Source organism: Neolamprologus brichardi, chromosome 20 (genome assembly GCF_056152115.1).
Source record: "Neolamprologus brichardi isolate AB-2024 chromosome 20, ASM5615211v1, whole genome shotgun sequence".
Lineage (NCBI taxonomy): Eukaryota > Metazoa > Chordata > Actinopteri > Cichliformes > Cichlidae > Neolamprologus > Neolamprologus brichardi.
In genome coordinates, this window is record NC_142123.1 from 11,878,209 (window position 1) to 11,901,108 (window position 22,900).

Below are 22,900 nucleotides of genomic sequence, written 5' to 3' on the forward strand. Positions count from 1 at the left end.
AAGCTAAAGGGAACTCGCTGCTCTTTTGCCCCAAAATAACAATAAACACACATCTGTTTCTGTGACCTTGAGTGGACAGTAGAGAGAAATGACTGCGGGAGCATGAACTTCCTTTGCTGATAAATGAGAAGATACACAAACAGCGAATAAACATACACGGATGTGCTTATAAAACCGTGCGTTCACACAGAGGCATTTGGGTTCGGCCTGCAACAGTGACGCTATGCGGAGCGCTTGATTTCATGTATGCTATTGGTGGTTTTATGTCGTACTTGAATGAAGCAGCTGAAGCTACTTCACATGTACATATGGTGGGAGACATAGCGTACAGATGTTTCACAATTACATTGTTCATGTTCTTCTTTTCCTTTTAGAGAAATGTGGAAAACCCTAACACTCTCCCTGCTGGTTGCACTGGCACTCTTCACAGAGGTGAGTACTCCTTTCACCCATTAGCTATTTAAGTGTCTAATGTTTTATGTCAAAGCCAGAATGTGCTTTGATTAAATTAGAGGACATAGATTTGTAGTATCTCTAACATACTCTTTGTTTTTGATGACTACCTTGCCCAGGTGGCCCACTGTCAGGATACGGAGTCCCTGGCGGTCACTGAAAAAACAATGCCACGACAGGAGAATTTTACTAACATGGATTTGGCCGACTTACTTGGACAGTCGAGACGGCAGATCCTGGCTGCTCAGTTTGAATGCTACTTGAAAATAATCCACGATCCAGTAACAGAAGAAGGTGATGATAACACTTTACCCATTGTTCCATATGCTCATAAACTATAAGCACTTATCCCAGCTGGATGAATTTCTTTTAAGTATATTATTCCTGGTAGATGGAGGATGCTGCAGTATTAAAGAAGCATTGAAATCCCTTCTTCTGCAAATATAAACATGCACAGTATGCATGAAACAATTAATTAATAAAATTAATTAATAAAAATTCATCTATTTTCATTGTGTTTGGAAAACATTCCACATAATATTATCAGAGCCAGTGCTAGATCAGATGACTTGTTGCATTACTAGTAAATGAAGAGGAAAGGGAAAAGGAAAATAAAACTTTCACTCATGATCTCACCAAGGCAGAAGAAAAACTCCTCAAATTCCTCACCTATATCGGAAGACTTTAAATGTTGGTAGCAATGGCATTTAAAAGCTCCGTAGAGCAAGCATACACAGGAGGTGGGGTTGTTTACCGCTAACCCACTAAGTTGTTTTAGAATGTGAAATTGGCTTGAAATAAACCCCTGAAACACCATCAACAAAAGTCTGGATAATTTCCATCCTCCACCTTTCGGGGGCAGTAAAGGAGTCCATTGCTATTGTGTAGACCTCTCTGTGTGATAAAGCAGTTGCTGTATTTTCTGTTTATCAAGTAAAAATACATAAAGGCACTTGATGATGTTGATATTAGGGATCTGTGGGGGCCATACCATCACTTCCAGTACTTCTTGTTCTTCTTTACGCTGAAGAGAGTTCTTAATGACTTTGGCTGTGTGTTTGGGGTCATTATCCTGCTGTAGAATACATTTGGGGCCAACAAACAATCATTTATTTTTCTGAAAGCACTCTTTGTTTACAGCATTTTGTTTACAGCACAGTAGTGTGTATATATATATCGTAAAGCAACATATAACATATTAAGTAACTGATAGCAGTTGAATAGTAAGGAAGTGAGGTGTATTACTGGCAGTCCTTCGTATTTGGTGTGTGCACATTCCTTGGAAAAGAGAAAGAGAGAGAAAGAGGAAGAGAGAGAGAGAGAGAGGAAGTGAGTCAGAAAGAAAGGAAACTTGCCCTTTGTATTTCCCCAGTGCCTGTTACTCCCATTCAGTACTTCACTGCCTTTGAAATGTTATTGTGTGTTTCAATTCCCAGCATGCCTCTGTGGGACCTGGTATAAGCGAATTTCCGAGTATTGTTGAGAAGCTTTGTGTAGCCCAGCTGTGGTTACACTCTCTATATAAGAGTAACACACTATTTATAATGAATGGAAAATCTATATAAATAGTAATAATAATTTAAAGGGTTGCCTGTGGATGATAAAATAAATTCAAAATGAACAGTTGGTGTATAATCACTTTAGGGTGCCTCTCGCCCCTGCGGGTGTTCTTTTAGCTGTATCTTTGCTGTTCTTAGGACTGCGCTCTTCTGGACAGAAATCTTGGATGTCTGGGATCTACTGGTGGCACTCGCCAAGCTTCAAGGTCACTGCACTCAGTGCTCTGATTACCAATGGAACAGCCATTGCCTTCACCCTTAACATCTTCTTGAGTTCTTCTCTCAGCCCTACTTCTCAAGCTTCTTGTGTTCCTTCGTCCTCATGTTGCTATTACTCAGTATAGCTACATCTATCACTACAGCCATATTCCTCTGCTTGTCCACCACTACCATGTCTGGCTGGTTAGCTATCACCAGTTTGTCTGTCTGTATCTGGAAGTCCCACAGGAACTTAGCTTGGTCATTCTCAACCACCCTAGGAACCATGTCCCATTTTGACCGTGGGACTTCCAGGCCATAGTCAGCACGGATGTTTCTGTATATATGCTAGCCACTTGTTTATGTTGTTCCATGTATCCCAGGGAATCTTTGCACAGCCTGCACCTCTTGCTTGGTGTGGTAGAACCCTGCTTCTATTGAGCTCGTGCTAAGACCTATTTCTTGTGGTGTCATGATTAGGGCCTCTGTATTGTCTTTCAGTCCAACTTTGTCCAGCCACTGATACAATTTCCTCAATCTGCCTTTATACATACCATGAAGGGGCTTGTCCTACCATGATGATTCTTCTCCTTGCTCTTCTTCTTTCTTGGGTTTCTGCTGCCTGAGGAATTCATTTCTGGCAGTTTGATCCCCTCTTTTCTGACTACCTTTGCTCTCTTTGTTACTATTCAACTTTCTCCAATCCGAATGACATTCCAATGTCACTGCTGTAGATCCTAGTGGTGCGGATTGGTGAATCAATGTCTCATTCACTCTTGGCATATAGCTTGATGTCATCCATGTAGAGGAGGTGGCTGTGAATTGCTCCATTCCATAGTCGGTATCCATAGCCATTGATCACCAAGGGGTTTAAGGCTTATGTAGAACAGCAATGCAGTTTGGTTTGAAGTTGGCTTCCAGAGTTGTTTGCCATGTCCCCATTGAGTTCATAATGAAGTTCAGTTCAGTTCATTTTTATTTCACCTTCACATTCATTACAAAATATCATTCCATTCTTTTGTTTGAAAAGGAGTAGGCAGAAGTCTACACTTATTATTTCCTACCCCCTCAAATTTTGCCTCTCATTGATTTAATTTTCTTTTAGCCTTAAATTAAACAAACAACATATGAAGTAAAAGTAAAGCAAAGACAAAACAAAACAAAACAAACAAATAAACAAAACAAATAAACAAGCCCCACCACAGTATAGTTACTTTCATATAAATAAGGACCGTTTGCAGATTGACAAATTATGAGACAAACAAACTAAAACACTATTACGAACAACATTTCCGCACTGGGTTAACCCTGTTTTCTTCATTTTTATATTTGTTAAAAATTTGTTTTTTATATTTCGTTTTAAACTAGTTTATGTTGTCACTTTCTTTCATTTCTTCTGTTAGACTGTTCCATAATTTAACTCCTGCTATAGAGATAGACACACTTTTTAAAGTTGTTCTAGCACTTTGTATTTTTAAATTCCATTTCCCTCTTAAGTTACACCCACCTTCTTTCTATAAACAATTTACAGATTTCTTTTGGAAGCATCTTATTTCTTACTTTATATATTATTTGCTTTCCCCAGGACGGCAATGCCCCGTGCCAATTTCCCTCGAACATAAGTAATATGTGGTTTCCAACAGACCTTGTGGACAATGATCACACCAAGAAATTTTATTTCATTTACTCTTTCTAAATATACATTGTCAACACATATTTCTACTTTGATATTCTTATTTTGGTTTCCAAACAACATAAATTTGGTTTTATCTAGATTCAATGATAATTCATTTATACCAAACCACTTCTTTAATATCGTTAATTTCTGTGTGATAATCTCCAAAACCTGTGTCAATTCCACACCTGAACAAAATATATTTGTGTCATCTGCAAATATTACAAAGTTTAAAGTCTCTTAAGGTCCTGTTGATCTTGTATAGTGTTAGGTATTCTAGGATCCATGTATGGGGCATTGAGTAATATGCTTTCTTGTAGTCAATCCACGCAGTGCACATGTTGGTCAGTCTGGTCTTACAGTCTTGAGGAACTGCTCTGTCTACAAGTGCCTGGTGTTTTACCCCTCTGGTATTACTGCCAATTCCTTTCTGTGTGCCGCTGTATTGAGCTATGTGCAGGGGTGCACAAAAGTGGTCCGCAGGTGCGCATTCGCTGTCAAAATAAAAGATGCGCACCAGATAAGCTCCTTTAACCAATTACTTTGGTGTTCCTCCACCTCCAAAGAAATGTCATAAGGAGTACGAACCACATATTCTTGGAAGTGGTTGCAGGAGGTGAGCTGGCTTTAAATGATGAACGCACAGAGATGTGGTGCAGAATATGCCGTGAAAATCTCACTCTAGCGGACAAAAACAGTGCCTTTTATATCTACGCAAACATGCGTTGCAACTTCTTATCTGGTGCACGTCTTTTATTTTGACAGCGAATGCGCACCTGCGGACCACTTATGTGCACCCCTGTCTATGCGCCTATTCATCTTAGCCACCACTTGGTTAGAACTTTCAAAAGGCTTATAGTGTTACCACTATCCAGCTGCTCTCTCTCTCTCTCTCTCTCTCTCTCTCTCTCTCTCTCTGTGTGTGTGTGTGTGTGTGTGTGTGTGTGTGTGTGTGTTATGGTTATCTTTCCCTAAATTACCACTGCACAGACATGCAAATCTCAATGACATTTCTCCTCTGCCCTCTTTAGGCCCTTATTGTAACCGTACATGGGATGGCTGGCTATGTTGGGAAGATTCAGCTCCAGGAACTGTCATGCAGATGTGTCCAGCATATTTTATGGACTTTGACCCTACTGGTAAGGCCCTAATGGACACACATGTTAAATATGTGTCTCTTTGTATTCTTCTTTTTTATTTGTACTACTGATACAGTTAAGTCAATAATAAATTGAACAAAGATAGTTATCGTTTTGAATTTACACCACCATAGTTAATCTTTAAATCAAGTAATGAAGATGTGATTGATCTCTAAATCACAATCAAACGGGTTTAACAAAAATGTTGTATTATTTGTTTAGGAATTAGAGGCATTTCTATACATAGTCGATACATAGTCACCAATTTTCATTTTCATTGGACTGACAAGAAGTTTCTTGGACAGGTGTCCATTCCCTTGCTATTTCGTGAGAAACAAAGGACACGTAATGTCTGAATTTCATTCAAAGTAATGAATTTGTGTTTTATAGATTTTTTAGTCATTTTAGTCAATGTAAGGCTCAAAAAGTTATCAGTGCAAGTGAAGAAGCCCATCATTAGGATCAAAATCTATTAGTGTGATCGAAAAAACTAAAGGAGTAGCCAAATCAACAATCTTGTGCAGTGTTAAAAAAATTTTTTTTGCACTGATCAGAAGACATCTAGAGAGGATGATGACAGAATTCTGTCGATGGTTCAGAAAACCAACTCTGAAACATTTAGCCAAGTCAAGAACACTTTCAAGGGGGTAGGCATGTCATTGTCAAAAGTCTGCAATCGAGAGACACCCTCATGAATGAAGTACAGATGGTTTACAACAAGGTGCAAACCACTGGTTACATTAATGAACCTTTTTTTTTTTTTTTTTTTTTTTTTTGCCTGTCCCATTTGGTTCTTTAGCCGTCAGAATTGTTGTCTGAAGACCAACAAGGATACCCAATGGATTTATTTTGCCAAATGGATCATCATGGCATTGCCGTATTGGTCCATTTGATCGACCTTTGTTTTTATTATTTATTTTATTTTATTTTCAGTTGTTACAGACGGGACAGACATGAGTGAGGGATAGGAAAGGGAGAAAGAAAGAGGAAGGAAAAGAAAAACAGAAGGGGAGAGGGACAGTGAGAAAGGGGGGAAAAAAAATATCTCCGGGATCACCTGTTGAGAGAAAAAGAATAGAAAACAAGCAAAAAAAACAAAAAAACAAAACAAAGCAACATACTATACACAACACCATCGCATTAATCTAGCTAAGTGTAAACAGCAGTAAATACTAAATATTGAATGTTGTTGTGCAGCACGCAGGACAGACAGCGCACAATGTGCTTTGAAGTAGCAGCCAAGAAAGGTGTGATTTAAGTCTACAAACAGTGAACACCTGTGTGCACACCTGTGTGGGTCGGCGCGCTTGTATTCAAATGGTTTCCCCATGTAATGGTCTGCAAGAGGATGTAGAGAGCCATAGCCCTGTCCCTCAGGGCATGAAGCAGGCATGGAGGAGATCCAGGCCCCAGACATCCAGAGGTCCCAGAGTGCAAGAGCCCAAGGAGGACCACCGGAGGGGCATCCGTGCCACCTTCATGGGAAGGGCTGAGGATACCCAGACGAGGGGTCACCCAGTAGCCACCGGGCAGAAACTAGAGGGGGCTGCACCGGCGTGCCAGAGTGAACCGAGCCGCAGGCACAGAGGCCAGAGGCCCGAGGGCCCTCCGCGCCCCGGAAGAGGCCTGACCGAGCAGCAGGCGCCAGGCCCCGCCAAGTAGCCACCGGGAGTGAGCTGGCACCTGACCTGAGCGCCCAGCCCCGGACACCAAGAACCAACAATGCACCGACCCCTGAGGGCATCAGTCACCGGCAGGGAGTGTGGTGAGGGGAGATAGGCCTCCACACTTGGAGGGCCTGGGAGTTCCCAGAGAGGTGGAGTCTAAGACCCGACCTGACATATAGACACAGACAAACAGGCACACACAGACACAGACATGCATTCCCACCCTCATGCACACATATACAAACACTCAGCACTCACCCAACGTAGGAATAAACGTAAATGGACATGTACACACAATCACACTCCCCAAACATACTCTATACCCCGGGTCCAGGTACCCTCGCCCCCAGAGGGGGAAACGGCACCCAGACCCAAGAGATGTTACCCTTCCCTCCGGGGCGGAGGCTAGCAGACCGCCCCAGGCTCCGCAGCAGCAGGGAGGCCAATCGGACAGCCAGCATCTCTTCCCAGCCCCCCCGCCTCGATGGCTAGCAGAGAACGGGGGTGTGTTAAGACCCCATACCCTCCTCCTCCCGCTCAAGTGTAGTGTTGCTGCGTGTTGCTCTAAAGTGCATTTAAAACAAGGGAGAGCATGGTGCTGCTGCCAGAGAGCAGCAGGTGTTAGCACGGCCCCTCCCGAGAACCCTCAATGTCTACATGGATTTAAAATTGAGAGGTGGGCACCGGCGCCAGAGGTAGGTTTGAATACACAGACCGTCTACTGGACGCCGTTAACGTGCCCACCCTCAAGGCCCTATATATATATATATATATATATATGTGTGTGTGTGTTATGAGAGTGTAAGTAATGTGGATGTCTAAGTTGTGAGATAAAATTGAGGCACAGGTGGCCAGAAGAGGACAGAGGGGGGGGGGAATGTCTCCCCTGCACCCTGGTGACACACCCGCACCCCAAAGCCCGACCTGTGTGGGTGGGTGTGGTGGAGCGGGAAGAGGGAGGCAGCCGGGGATGGGGAGGAAAAGAAGGGAGGGGAGGGTGTCCCTCCCTAGGGCCAGCTCCCCCGCTGACCCCAATAGGCACCCCCGTCCTCTGGTATCCACCAAGGCAAGGGAGCCCAGGCCCATCCAGACTGGGGCCTACGGCAGCAGCACCGCCAAGCCCCACAGGACCCGGGGCAGCCCACCCTACCCCACCGCAGAGGAAACTGTACCCACCCCAATATTCAATCATCTCCCAGACTACACAAGACACAGACACCCAGGTTAAGTTTATTCTCCACCTCTCCTATGTCTCTCCCCCACCTGCAGAGTGGACTCCTGCAAAGATGGAACAACCTCCCTGCCAGTTGAAGAGCCCCCCGGTTAGGCCGATGCACAAGAGGCCCCCTGCGCCAGGGCTGAGCCCCCGTGCACATTAGTGAACCTGAAAACCAGATTTGACTTTCCAGAAAAATCTGATGAAACTAAGGGTAATTTACTAGAAAAGGAAGAGAAAGCAGAATCATCTGTCCAACATAGTGGAGACTTTGTTATGGCATGTGCCCGTACAGCTGCTAGTGGAACAAACAAACAGTAACTTAGTAAATAAGCTACATGTAAACTACAGTAAACACATGGCAGATCATTTCAAGGGTGAAAAAACAGCATTTAATGATGTCCATGGGTTAAAGTCTTAAGGCAGTCATTGACTTCATGTAAGTATTAAAAACAGTCCTGATATTTAAAAATTAAGTTAGTTTGTCTAACTAATTTAGAGACTTTAAAAATGGGGGACTGTGTTTAAAAGTTGTTGCAATTGTTAAACTGTAATAATTTTGTTAAACCCTTTTAATTAAAGCTAAAAGCCTTCACTTCAAGGACAATTTGATTGTTTTATTTAAAATCCACTGTGCTGGTTTGCAGGGGCGAAACTGCAACGATTGTCCCTTTGTGCAGCAAAGAACAGACCTAACTGCATGTACTACAAATCGTCCACGTGCTGTATTTCATGTATAATGGGCCTATCATTGCCAACTATGACAACATGTAAAATCTGTTCATTCAACAGAGAGGGTTACCAAAGTCTGTAATCCTGATGGCCAGTGGTTCCATCACCCAGAGAGCAAGAGAATCTGGTCTAACTACACCATGTGTTCTGCACACACTAACCACAAACTCAAGGTAAAATGGAGCTATTTTCACCATTTACTGCATTTGTTTAATTTGGTTTGGTTTTGGCTGAATTGACCAAATTGGAGCATTGGCCTTTACTGTAATCTGGACTCAGCGTGGTTCTGTGTGCCACTGTTTCGGGAGCTATTTTTTTGAATAAATGAATGTTTTTTGTGAAATTTTCTGAGTGGAGTTAGAATTTATTCGCACTTTCAACAAAAATCTGTCTAAGTAGAGTTCTGATAGAAAATTTCACCTTGCTCAAATCTGCTTTTAGTCTAATTGACCTCATGTCTAGACTGAACAAGCCAGTTGTTTGAAGAATATTCCTGTCAGAAACAAATCTCTAAAGCCTGTCAGACCTTTTGTATATTGTCTTTAATCAATTTAAAATTCCCATGCCATTTCTCCAGCAATGATTACTGTTTAGTGCATCTTAATTGATGGCCATCCAGCAAATACTTTCTCTCTCAGAAGAGAGTTTACAGTTGTTTTATTTGCATTGCTGTGTGCTGCTTTCACATACTGTGAAGAGAAGATGCAAAGATTGTATTACTTTTCCTGTGCTGGCTAACATCTTAATTTTAAAAGAAAATCACTCTTAATCAGCGATAAATCTATTTACATTCATCATAGCTGAGCAATTTTTCCCTGCAGCTTGCCATCAGTGTCTACTACATGGCCATGGTGGGTCATAGTCTTTCCATTGTGTCCTTAGTCATCAGTCTGACCATCTTCTCCTACTTCAAGTGAGTCATGGGAGGTTTCTTCTGTCTGGGTTAATTGACTGCTTCTGGTTTTTTCCCTCTTCATAATCATATGATTAAATTATCATAGAAAATAATGGCGATTGCTTGAATGGGAATAATAATCACCTGAGAAAAGTATTAGTTCACTCTGAAGCACCCGTAACTAATACGGCAGTCCACTAATGCTGATCCTTTGCTCTCTCTGCTCTCTTTCAGAAGCCTTAGCTGCCAGAGAATCTCCCTTCATAAGAACATGTTTCTTTCCTTCATCTTAAACTCAATTGTTACTATGATATGGCTCACATTCAGCATAGTCAATAACCAGGGCACAGACACCAGCAACTCTGTGAGCTACCAACTAGTCTTCATCTCATTACACTCATGAGTTTTCTCTGTTTTCAAAAAGGCCTTATAATCCATAGTCTAGTGCCTTTCTCAGTTTTCACCTGTGGTCCTCTGTTTGTGTTTAATTACATATTTATAAAAAGATCTGCTTATAACATATTCAGTATATAAGGACTTACGATATCCCCTCCATCAGGTGAACTGTAAGATCCTGGCTGTGCTGACTCAGTATACCTCTACTTCCACCTACTTCTGGATGCTGTGTGAAGGCATCTACCTCCACACACTCATCATAGTGGCCGTCTTTGTTGGGGAACAGCAGCTCTTCTGGTACTACATCCTGGGGTGGGGTGAGTCAGGAGGATCAAACACATTTGTGCCTTTTCCAATTCTTCTTGGAGTTGCTTAGTCTAGTTATGTAGGAATTTGCATCATGTTAGCAGCAAATTTGCAGACCTGGCTCTGGCCACAAAGGGCCAGGTAGGTTGGGATAGCTTTTTTCCCCCTTAATATTATTGTGAAGGGGATTATTATTATTATTTCCTCTTAATTATTTACTCTGGTTATCTTTGTCCACTATTAAAATTTGCTTGATGATCTGAAACATGACATGCATGACAAATATATATATAAAAAAACAACAAAACAAAACTAAGAAATCAGGAAGAGGGTAAATACTTTTTCACAGCACTGTATCCAAACACGTGAACATATATTATACATACATATACATCCTCATTCACTAATACACTAAGATGTACTGCTGCGGCTGCAGCAGCCTCTGCAGAGATCCTGGGTGTCAGTCTAGTATTCATTTCTGATTTTCTCTCTCTCTCTGTCCAAAGGTTTTCCCATCATTCCTGCTGTCACATACGCTGTGGCTCGTGGGCTTTTCCATAACGACCCGTAAGATGCAGCACATTTACTGTTTTGCCATTGTCATCTCTGTAAATCAGAAGTTCAGACTAAGATGAGAAATGTAGTAAGACGTGTAGAGATATCCGTACTGGAAGTAGAGCAAGGCACAAGAGAGTTTTTCATCTTTTCTATAGTCTCTAAAATATGAAGTGGATTCTTGTATAGAAATATTTGACTGAAAAATGTTCAACAAACTAAGGTCAGTATATAATGGATATAAGCTAATGACTGACAAAGCCTGACTCGCTGAGAGTAATTTGATTCACTGTAATCCACATGTACAAGCTGCAATGTGACCCATTCCCATAAGCCACAATCTTTACAGTCTCTGAAAACACTGATAAAGATTGTGGCTTATAGGGATAGTTTATATAGTGACTATGTCAACAGCAGCTTCGTAAAAGATGTTTTGCCATCATCATTATTATAAGCAGATGAACACCTTTGACATTAGTTGAGTAAAATATATTGTGGTATTATATTTTTAATTTGTCAGTTATAGTTTTTGGATAATTTGATAGCTCCACCCCTTCCACCCCTTTATTTTACTTGCTACGTGCTTTTTTAATGTAGAATATTAAGTTCACCTGATACAGTCACATGGTTTATATTGCTGGATTCATCACAGTCAGACCTTCTCCCCCAAAAAATGTTTGGTGTTTACTGATCTTTATATTTTTATAATCTATTCAATTAGTCCATCATGATATTTATATTCTTTTTTTCAGATACGTAGAAGAACCCTCTGCCCACATCTGTCACATCTAATTTGGGTTGAATCAGAGCTTCCATTACGAAATTTCGAAGTTTTTAAAATTTGGGGAGGTTTTTTTTGAATATCTGTCAATTTAACTGCTTTCTCAGTAAAATATTTTTATACAATAAAACATAAGAGACTATATAAGAATATTAAAAAAAACACTGTGATCCTTTGTTCGGCCTCCGGTATGGACTCAAAGAATAAAGTGCTTTTGCAGGTCTTTACTCTAGCCTCATAGCACAGTCTTTTGTTGAGAGGAATTATAAAATATAGAATTATCTCATCAAATTGCAGTGTTCATTGAGTGTGGCACAAACGATGAACAATGATTTCCTCTTTGTGTTTGTTTCAGGTGCTGGATGAGCATACACACTCAGCTGCCCTACATCATACACGCCCCCATTCATGTTGCACTCATTGTGAGTTGATAACTGTGCATTTTAAATATCTTTTACCCAAATTTTAAATATTGAGTCACAGCTCATTACACCGCTGCACACACTGATACATGAAATAGACAATATACCAGATACACATTCATTTATTAACAGAGAGATCAAATACGCTGTGTCAGCCTTTAAGTGCCATGATAAATATTGCCAGCATAATTACAGTAAAATGATAAAATGCTACAATTTTCAAATCATAGCTTTGGCACTAGTTTCAGAACCTGGATGTCATTTTTCAAAACGCTAAAAACAAAATTCTCGTTCAAAACACTGCATTTACGTTCATATGTTTTTAAGGAAAACTGGTACAGTTTCACTGTTTAGTTGTTCAGAAAATCAATGAATATTAGAGTACATGCAATACACATATGTCGTTACTGTAAAAGAACCAGTAGAGAGAATACAACAGATGCAGTGGAGTCAATGAACAAATGTTAAATTTACTAATGAAATCCACTGTAAGACGAGGAGAGCCTCTGCTATGCACCTCCTAGATGAGTTGCTCCAGGCATGTTCCACTCAACAGGAGGCCTCTGGGGCAGACCCAGGACATGCTAGAGAGATTACATCTCCCATTTGGCTTGGGAAAAAACTTGGTCTCAAATTAGTCTGCTGCCCCCACAACTGGGACCCAGATAAGTGAAGAAAAATAGCCGACTAGATAGATAAAATACACTGTAAATAACAGCGTGGTTCCCTTTAAATGAAAGCAATTTGCTAAAAATAATATACATATTGGAACATATTGGAAAGAACCTTTGGCGAGTCCAGGCCCGACACTCATGTTGCATGTCTGGAGGATGATCACTTGTTGATGCAGATGCCTGTCACATATTTTCTACTTCCATGTGGGGAAAAATCCTCAGTCACACAGAGGAAAGGAGAGTGCATGGGCAAGTCTGTGGTGGTGAACTGCGGATGATCCTGAAACCATGGCTGCACCTGAAAGCATCATGCAAATTAACATTGTCCCACACAGTATCACAGAATTCCCCAGCAGTCCCAGAGACCAGATTTAGCTCATAAGGAATGCTACAAGGAGCTCTGCATTGTATGAGCCAACACAAGATCTGCATCCCACCACACCATCTTCTAATATAGCAGCAGACATGTGATATTGGCCTCACGTTGTCAAGATACTGTGATGGTGTTCCACTGGCCAATGAAATTCTGACCTCGCTCTTTGTCTTGGCTTGTTGGAAGCCTGCCTGAGCCACAAAAATGAACTTAAGAGTGTTTTTACTTGCATCCAGAGCCATAAACTGAACATACTTAATGGTCTGTTGCTGTCTGCATTTCTCTCGAAAAGCACATAGTAGAGCTGTTTTAGGGAAATTGGGTACCGTTTCAGCATATGTGCAGTGGTTGGCATACTTACAGATTCCACATTGTTGAAGTTGTCTTCTGGTGCAGAAGAAGCCAATCACGGCCAACTATTGTTCATCAGTTAGGAGTGTGTCTCTGCCTGGTTTAGTGTCAATTCCACTGGAATAATTACAGGAGAAAAAGTATTACTGTAGAGCAGATTTGGCCTGAAAACATGTTACACATTAGCATGTAGTACCCAACATGACATCCAGGTTCTGAAACGAGTGCCAAAATGATTGTATTAAACTGTAAAAGGCACACAATGTAGACAGTAAGTAGTCATGTATTAAACTTCAGTCTCCTTAATTACTGGGACTCCAGTGCCACCATCAGGCCACTTGTTGTATTTTCCGTATAAACGATTTTTTTTAAAGCCTCATAATAAACATTATGTCTCATTCTTCTCATCCATATTTGTTTTAACCACATATATTTTTCTCTATCCCCCTCCATCCATCTATCCAGGTGAACTTTTTCTTTCTCCTGAATATCGTCCGGGTTCTGATAACCAAACTGAAAGAGACACACTGTGCTGAGTCCACGGCCTACATGAAAGCAGTGAGAGCCACGCTCATCCTCATCCCTCTGCTGGGAATCCAGTATATCCTCATGCCTTGGGCGCCGGATGGACGCATTAGCCACGCTGTCTATGAGTTCTTTGTTAACATCTTCACTCACTTCCAGGTACACTCAAAACAATGGCACACTTGAGATACATTAAACTCTGTGATCAAACCAAAGAGTGCTTTTGATAATTTGCAACATGCAGTGACAAAGAGCACTTTTTGCTCCTAAAACTGCATAAATAAGCACTGTGTATTAATATTAGCCCATTCCAAATTCACCATGTATATAGTGCTCTCACTGAGAAATGTTTTTTTACTGCTATTGAATCTGTGGCTGTTACTTTTCAGGGACTCCTGGTGGCATCTATTTTCTGTTTCTGCAATGCTGAGGTATGTCTAAGAAATTTTCAAAGTGCTAAACTGACTAAGACTTCAGTCATGACACAAATAATGCAGATTTTTTTTTACTCATTCGATATAAATTCTGTCCGAATTTCCAAAATGTTGACTTAGAATTGGCTAAAGAGCATAGATAAGATGACATTTATTCACTGTTGATGTGCAGGCTCAAACAGCAGTGCGGAGGAAGTGGTTTCAGTGTAAATCTGCCTGGGGCAAAACCGGCTGGGGTGAAACACCTCTCACCAACAACCACTTTAACTACCACACCAACTCTTCCATCACCGAAACCAGCCGCATCACCACGAACGTAGAGCCGCCTGCCAATGCACCTTCGGAAAAAAAGGACTCGATCTCCGTGGTGCCGCAAAACGCCAGCAGGAAGAAGAGCAATGCATGCACCAACGGGGAGATAAGCAACATGCTGGAGACCACTCAAATCTGATTGGATAAAACACAGAGGTGACGGTTTTAGTGCCATATACACACACACACACACACACACACAACACACACTGAAAAAAACAGGGACTGACGGAGAGTTTTCACAATAAATGTTAGGTTTTGTATGTATGTACATAATGTCTGGAGAGCGATTTAAAAGCATGTAATGTGTAGCACATTTCTACGCTTACGTTTTTGGACTTTTAGGAACTGATGAAAAAAACAAGTGTTCATCATCGTCGTTCATCATATCCAGTAATATCCAGTAATCGTATTGTAACGTTTTGTTATGTTGCTGCAGTCAAGTCAAGTTTCAGTTGTTGTTTGTTTTTTGTAGTTTTCATCAAAATAGAGAAAGATGACAATCCTGACGCTGTATCTTAGATGCAGTTAGGAAAATAGATTTTTGGACAATGAGACATCTCTACACCACCAAACACGATCTACAGCAAATCAAACAATCAAGATGCGATTAATAAAAGTATTGCATTAGCTGTTTAGGAATTTCAGCCATTTTATTACATTGTCCCCTATTTTCTTTAAGTAATTGGATAAACCAATTACTTTAAATTTTAATTTTAATTGAACAGTTTTTTAAGATTTGGATGAAAATTCTTTTGGAGAAAAACTATGGATATCATCAATGGTGCATTTCCTTTGAGATGCTCTGCCAGGTCTTAACCACAGCCACATTCAGTTGCTGCTTGTTTGTGGATTTCCCTGCCTCTAGTTTTGTATTTAGTAACTGAAAAGCATGCTTTATTAGACTGAGATGAGGTGACTAGCTTGATTGTAGACTTTAAAATTATACAGCTACCTCCCTGAGAGCGTTCTTGGGTTAGCTAAATTCAAAGGGTCTTGCTAAACAAGGAAAGAATATGCAATCATCTTCTTTAAGTTGCCTTTTGTGGGCTTCCAGATCTTCTAGTGCTGTTAATGGTCAGCACTACATTTTCTACTAAATGTAGTAGATTGTTGATTTGGCCACTTGAAAAGCTTTTGCTATCTGTCTGATAGGTTTATTTTTTTGGGAATGATTTCCTCTTTCATTTTTATGGACACCTTGCGGGACCTCATATTGAGAGTTCCAGCAACTGCAATCAATCCAGATATTTTATCTGGAGCCTTATTTAAGCCTCTGATAACTGTGTATGAAAACATTGCTCATTTCTAAACAGTTAATGCATATTTTCAGGTGAGTGTTTGTGTCATTAGTTGCCCCATAGAGCCGCCGAATGCTTAACTGTATATCAGAGTGACCAAGTGAATGTCGTAGCCCACAGATGTGATTTTTTTTTTTTTTTTACAAACTTTTATTTAAGAAAGATAAAAACACCTCATGTTGTCTTGAAAGCCAGCATCCTCATTTAAGTTGTTTCACATATTAAATTTCACACCACAGTGAATCCTATAATAGAGCTGGAATTTATTACCAGAGGGAGTGCTGTGCCCAGAGAGTTTGGAAAATACACTGTTATAGAACTAATCTGCCTTATACAAAATGCAAAAAAAGGCAAAATGCTGTAATATTTAGTTTGAGTTGGTTTTTACAGTAACAATGAAAAAAAAAATAAGAATAAGATGTTAATTTTTATTTTTCAAAACCAAATGATACAGAAAGGCAGCTAACTAGACATGTAAATCTAAAAATTATATCCAAAGTTTAAGCTAGCTGGCCCAATAGCTGCAGCTGGATAATCTGAAACTTAAACCCTACTTATTCTTTAGCATTTTGTCAAAAAATACCAATTTTGGTAAATGGAAGTGGCGTTATGGTACTTCATCACCTAAGTAAATGACACAAGCAAACCCACTGAGGTGAAAAGCTGAACCAAGTTAGATTTTAGCAAAAGGTGAAGCTAGCAACTGCTATGCTAGCTGTTTCTTACACAATGTAATTAAGTTAGTTCAGTTCAAGAGAATGTAAGGTAAAGATTAAACAATATTGTGTGTGTTGTGGTTTAACTAGACTTGTCGTAGCTAGTTATAGTTTGGAGTTTTATCCCTTAACTTCAATCTGTAACTGAGCAGCCAGAATGTTGGGGTTTTTGGACAGTCAGCAAAAGAGATAAAATACAGGAGTGGTATTTTATTTTTCGAAACTTTATTTACATATTATCCAAACTATATTTACATATGCAAAAAAATATTTCTTTTGCTCGTCTTTTCTCATTGTCTCTTGCTGAGCTCCGGTTTCAGTTTCTCTACAATGAGATTAATAAGAACTAGAACGGCTCAACTAGGTTGGCTCAAAACTCTGAGGCTGAGGTTTAAGTACAGGAAATGCTCAGAAAAGTTCCATAAATAGTGTGTGCACTAGACCCTGACCAATTTATCGGCAGACCAATACTATCAGCCAATCTCAGCCAATCTATTGGTACTGAAGACATTAAATATGGTTGATAATTCAAATTTGTAAAAGAAAACAAGATGGGAGGGCTACCCTTCAATTATGCCATGAATGTTGATGATGAATATTTTGTCCACAAGGGGGCACTCTGCAACTTCCCTGTTGGTAACACACCTGTTTGGAATGAAGCAAACACAACAACCAGCTGGGCAGAGCATATAAAAGTAAATAAATAGCTACACATAACAAAATATAAGGAAAATCTATTCATGTTTCATGTGTTTAAAGGGGGAAAAAAGGAATGTCGAACTTTAAACCACCAATTGTTGGTATCAGACGATTTGTTTCTTCAAAAATTCCCCACTACTTTCTTGTGAACAATGTATGAAAAAAATGCACTTATTAATGTCTGCCATTAATGTTTCTTTTATTACTTTTATTGTAATGGAACAGGTTATACTGATCTGATGTAAAGCTTTAATACCCTGAGGTTTCAGATGAAATGAAGATGAGCTTTTGTCTAACTTCTGTAGACAGGAGAAGAGTTTGTGCGTAACAGATGTGTGTGCCTTTTTTGTTATAGTTTTTCCATAGTGTTGCTGTTTTATTATTTCAAAGAGTGCTTATTGTTGTTACACAATGCTTTCCCCCTCCCTTTGCACAGTTATGCATTTACAGTGACTTTACAGAAATACAATTTAATAGTAGTGCACTGTATGTATCCTGGCTACAGTCCACTAGAAAACTGAGCAAGTCTTATTGTTAAAGGTGAGCTGTTAGCAAATGTATTTAGCTGTTATTACACACACATCATAATAGAAAAACAAAGGCTCCAGTGTGAATATAGTGAGGTAACAGGAAATTAACTAAGCATGAGAAAGTGCTGTGAAAGAGCTATTTCACTTAATCCCACCCACTTGGGAAGTGCCTGCTCAGCAGAGAAACAACTGTCATGGATACATTTGCAAAGCAATTTGAGAAACATTCCAATAAAGTGGCAAAACAAATTTTCACAAACATATTACTCTAGGGAGCTTGGAAAGAAAAACGACTCAAGGATGGTCGTTCACCGTGGACATAGATGGCGTCTTTCACTCCTCTTTCAAGCCATCTGTCTTCAAGAACCCTAAAGAACTCCAGTCGTGTTTCTTTCACAGCTGCTTAGATCGCCATGACGTGGATGACTGAGAACCTACACAGACAAACATAATACTGTATTTATATTTTTAACACTGCCATTTATGTGTGGAAATAAATTTGTGTGAATATAATCCTGCTGTGTCTGTTACTATTCTATACTTTGGGTTATTTTGGGAATATTTGTAATTTACATAAGTGTTTCTGCTGTTATTTTACATACTTATGCTCAACTATTTTCCCATTAAACTATTTTAAGTTTTGCTAGTTACTTTATTATTTGGCGTATATTTAATATGGCAATCTGTGTGCTACTTTATTTCTTTTTTGGTTTGTTCATTATTTATTTTATTTAATATATCTTATTTAGTGTAAACCAACACTATATAAAGTAATTAAAATAAGTACTATTAACTTTAACAGCTAATTGAGATTATATGTTGGGAAATAAGCAGTTTGCTAGGATGACCAGCAAAGTCATGCGCATCAAAATGAAACGTTTCCTGATTTATTAATGAATTGTGCAGTAAAATATGCATTAGTAAATTTGTGTACACATTAATATTTCACCTTTAATACATGTTTGATCATTTCCGAGGACCAAAATAGTCACTGAAATGCTAAAGTTAATTTAATAGTTAATCCAGCAGCTAATAGGGAAAGGAAATTGCAATTTTAAATAGATTTAGGTTTTATTGAGAGTTTAATGTTTAGAGTTTTTTCTGTAAATTTGTTTTTCATTATAGGCATTTGTTAATGAATTGATAATTCATTTAGAATTATTCATTTAGATTTCCATTCCATTGACCATTAAATCATCAAATAACAATTTGATATGACAGGACAATCTTCCCCAAGTCTTTACGTGTATAATACATTATTTTGTAAAATATCTTAAACATGGGCATACATATATCTGCTTTAAGGTTATTCGCTGTTTTCTAAGTACATGTCGATTTTCTGAAAGAAACCCGTATTTTATTGTATTCTAGTAGAAAAGGACGAGGTCCCACCGAGATTTGAACTCGGATCGCTGGATTCAAAGTCCAGAGTGCTAACCATTACACCATGGGACCGGATGGTATCGCCAGTGTGGGTCGTCGACTTTTGAAGAAAGTGAAGAGACTGTGCTTAAAATTCTAGGTGTATTTGTATATTTTCGTACAGCTACTTTACAACGACACAGCTGAAACGATGACAGTAAACTGTAATTTATGTTTATAGCTTTTTAAAAGACAGCTAACAGGATATGAGTGAAGTTAGCTGCAAATACGTGTTGTAGGTTTTAAGCGAGCTCCTTTAGCTAACTCAAACATGCCAAAGACTGAAAAGGCAGCGTTGATTCTATGCGCTTTTATATGAGTAGTAGTTTACGTGTACTCAGTAGTATAACTAGCTAGCATTACAACACAAGAACAACTACCGTGAGTTCTCATATGAAACGCCGCTAACCTTAACCGTTGCTTCCACGTTCATTCTTACCGCACACGTAAATTACTTTGGATGCTAGAAATTAACTGAATGATAAATCAGAAAGCAGGGTGAGAATAAAGTACATATATACGTCTGTTATGTTATGTTATTATCATTAGGTGTTGTTGGTTATTGCTGAGTTGTAGTAACACAATACGCCACGTGGAGGCAGCAGAGGATGTGTTTTTAACCACACTCCACACCGTCGTCTACTTCTCTATGTTTTTGTATCGTTCGCATTTTTATTATATAATTTCACTAAAACCGTGCTCTTTATTGGGCTGTACAGGAAGGAATTCCACGCATATTAAATCACCACCCCTGGATGCTTTGTTGAAAATGCAGGCAATCAGGCAGGCTACAAGTTCTGTCCATACACTGTTTAAGCTATTGTAATGACATTTTTCCCCTAAATGAGATTGATTATATTTTAATCAAACCTAAAAATAAGTTTCCACTTTTTCACGGTCACTGAGCTTATGCACTACAGCCGAATAAGCACGACTGGTTTTGCCCCAGTTGTGCAGACCTAGATAATTACAGAATGCTGTGGATGAGCTTCTCTGTATAAGCTCTGCAAGTCCATCCAATACAGCTCCATCCACACATAGTGTAATAGAGAGGTGCTATGGTGATACATTCACTTGATACCCCACAGCTTATCTATACTAACAGCTTAAAGCAGCCATACTCGTTGCAATCTCTAGCATGTGAGCGGATGCCTTCGGTCCCATTAAAGACTGGTTTTAATGCACGTATGTTTAAGCAAACAGGCCACTTGGTTACACTCACATTCGACCTAAGAAGGATCAGAGGGAAATCAATGTGGTGTTGAACTTTGGATGCAGGAATGTGACTGAAATCAATTTAGTGGAGTGTTTGTTGCAGATCATCCTATACTGTATAGATAAGATATCATTTCAATCTTTCTTTCGAGAACAGACCTGATAGTTTTAATTTCACCCAATTATCAAATGCAGGGTCAATATCGATGTGCTATGTTTATCTCTATCCAACTTAAATTTACACACACATTTATTGACATTTTGAAAGTTTCATGATCAAAGATCATTTGAAGCATTCAAGGTGAAAAACTGCAAGTGTGCAAGCATGAATAAATCCTATATGCACATCACATGTGAGCAGGCACAGCAGTAGATGAGCCTCTGTTCTTTTCCTTTAATCCCAGCCTGTCAGATTTAGGCTAAATCCTGTTTTAGTGATAGCCTCGGTTCTTGTCCAGGCAAGACAAGATGGTATGCGTGGCCCTTCAGTATGTTCTACACACCATACACTGTTTCATTTTTCTGGAATGCGCTTTTACAATGTTTATAGTTTTAGTGTTTTTAAGTCATTTTTTTTGCTATAGTATGCATCAGTAAAGTTTATTTTAATCATGTGTGAACTGGGGTAGAATCAGTGTTACCAAGTTAGCACATAAACTATTGATGAGTGGGTCAGTGGACTTATTTTTCACCCAGTTTTCACATCTATTGACTTAATAGTGTTTCATGAGTCAACAGCTTTAAAAAAAACAGCTCTATCAACACAAATCAGTTACAAATCAACCATCTAATCTTCTTAAGCTTTAAAAAAAAACCTTTCATGTATAACACGTGCAGTGCACTAAAATGTTCAACCTTTATTATTTAAGAAATTGGAGGCTGAGCTTAAGGCATTATCATTATAAGAACATGTCTGACAGACAAAGCCAGCAAGTTCATGCTTCAAAAGAGAAAATAAAAGAGCTGCCGATCATTTATAAGTCCTTCTTAGCCGTAAAATGATGGCTCCGGCCTAACTGCTGCTGCCCTTCACTATTACAGTGGGGAAAAGAATGAGTGAAGCTAACAGGTTTTAAAAGCATTGAGTGAATCATTTCTTAAGATGAGCATGAAAAGCATTCTGAGAAAAACATTATTTTTAGCTACTAAATTGCAGCTGAATTATACCTGTGTTACAATAAATGTCAAAGCTTTAATTCAGTGTCTAAGCTAACTGAGCAATGTCACTGCTTAGTTTGTGACCAATCAAAACTGACAGCATAAAGTATTTGCTCCGATCGCCCAAGTCTCTCTTTGCAAACACACTATGAACAAAAAAAGGAGTTTAGGTATTGCAATACTGCAGTACATATTTCAAATCTGCATCTTTAGCTTTCATGTAGCTCTTCAGGCCATAACTGCAGATAGCAGCGTCTAGCTGGGGTTTGTCTGGTCTGATTTTAAAGGGGTGTGATTTGCAAAAGGTGGATTACTCTTGAGAATATTTGTTATTGATTTAAAGGGAAGACTAGGTCTTATTAAGGCTTATCTTTTGTGGCAACATCACAGTGAATTTCAGTTTTTCACAGGAAAAAGTGTCAATGAAAGGTCTGGCGAAAGACAATGAAGTAAGATCCCGCATTTGCAGTAAATTCAGGAGAGGAAAAAGACAGTAAAGCACACTGTTTCTTCTGAACTTCAAATTTACAGGCAGGCACCTCAGCTAACCCCCATTACTGTACGCAGGTGCGCTCTGCAGCGTCTCTTGAGATTTGTGATCTAGCTCTTTGATGGCTGTGCAGCCTCTCTTGGTATGAATACACTCGCTCCCTCTTTGGCATTTTAACTGAAGCGTGTCCAAATTTTGCCCTTGCAAGCCATCACATATTTAATCTGATATTCTGTGATGTTAGCCAAGCTCGTAAAATGTAAGGTGTGCGGCTCGAGCAATGTGGGTACTGCAGGTGCTGCAGGAAAGAGCAAATGCAGGCAGCGTCCAATGGGTCACACATGAACGACACTTTTTTGGTTATAAAAAAAAAAAAAACTAGACCTCAAACATGCACTGTGAAAAATGTGTGAACCTTTTTGTGTAGAGACAGGCATATTTGCAATCCAGATCTCCAAACCCCACAAAAAGCTAAAAGATTTTTTTGTATTAGCTAATTATTACGTACAGTAAAAATCACAGTGATTTAGTGGTCATTAAAATGTGTTCAGAATTGGCAAATTAACGACCATTCATCTCATGAATCACGACACACTGCTCTCCCTCACATAAACTGCCATTATATATCAAAAGTATTGGTATTGGTGATACTGGCCCTGTATCTGGCATCAGATTGGTGCCGAAATGTGCAGTATCGCACAGCAAT

General features: G+C 39.4%; 1 protein-coding gene and 1 non-coding gene across 2 annotated transcripts; one reads left to right on the plus strand and one right to left on the minus strand.

Annotated features, from left to right (window-relative positions):
* Nucleotides 1–378: 378 nt before the first annotated feature.
* On the plus strand, nt 379–17,707 carry calcrl2 (calcitonin receptor-like 2). Its single transcript, XM_006785279.2, has 12 exons — nt 379–432; nt 573–747; nt 4,917–5,024; nt 8,700–8,812; nt 9,461–9,552; nt 9,769–9,898; nt 10,094–10,247; nt 10,743–10,803; nt 11,928–11,994; nt 13,858–14,076; nt 14,307–14,348; nt 14,524–17,707. Exons 1-12 carry the CDS (start codon nt 379–381, stop codon nt 14,800–14,802), a joined length of 1,494 nt encoding a protein of 497 aa, XP_006785342.2. The 3' UTR covers nt 14,803–17,707.
* A 1,585-nt stretch (nt 17,708–19,292) lies between these two features.
* Nucleotides 19,293–19,364, minus strand: trnaq-uug (transfer RNA glutamine (anticodon UUG)). Its single transcript has one exon. It is a non-coding gene; the product is annotated as a tRNA-Gln (tRNA).
* Between the last annotated feature and the right edge of the window lie 3,536 nt (nt 19,365–22,900).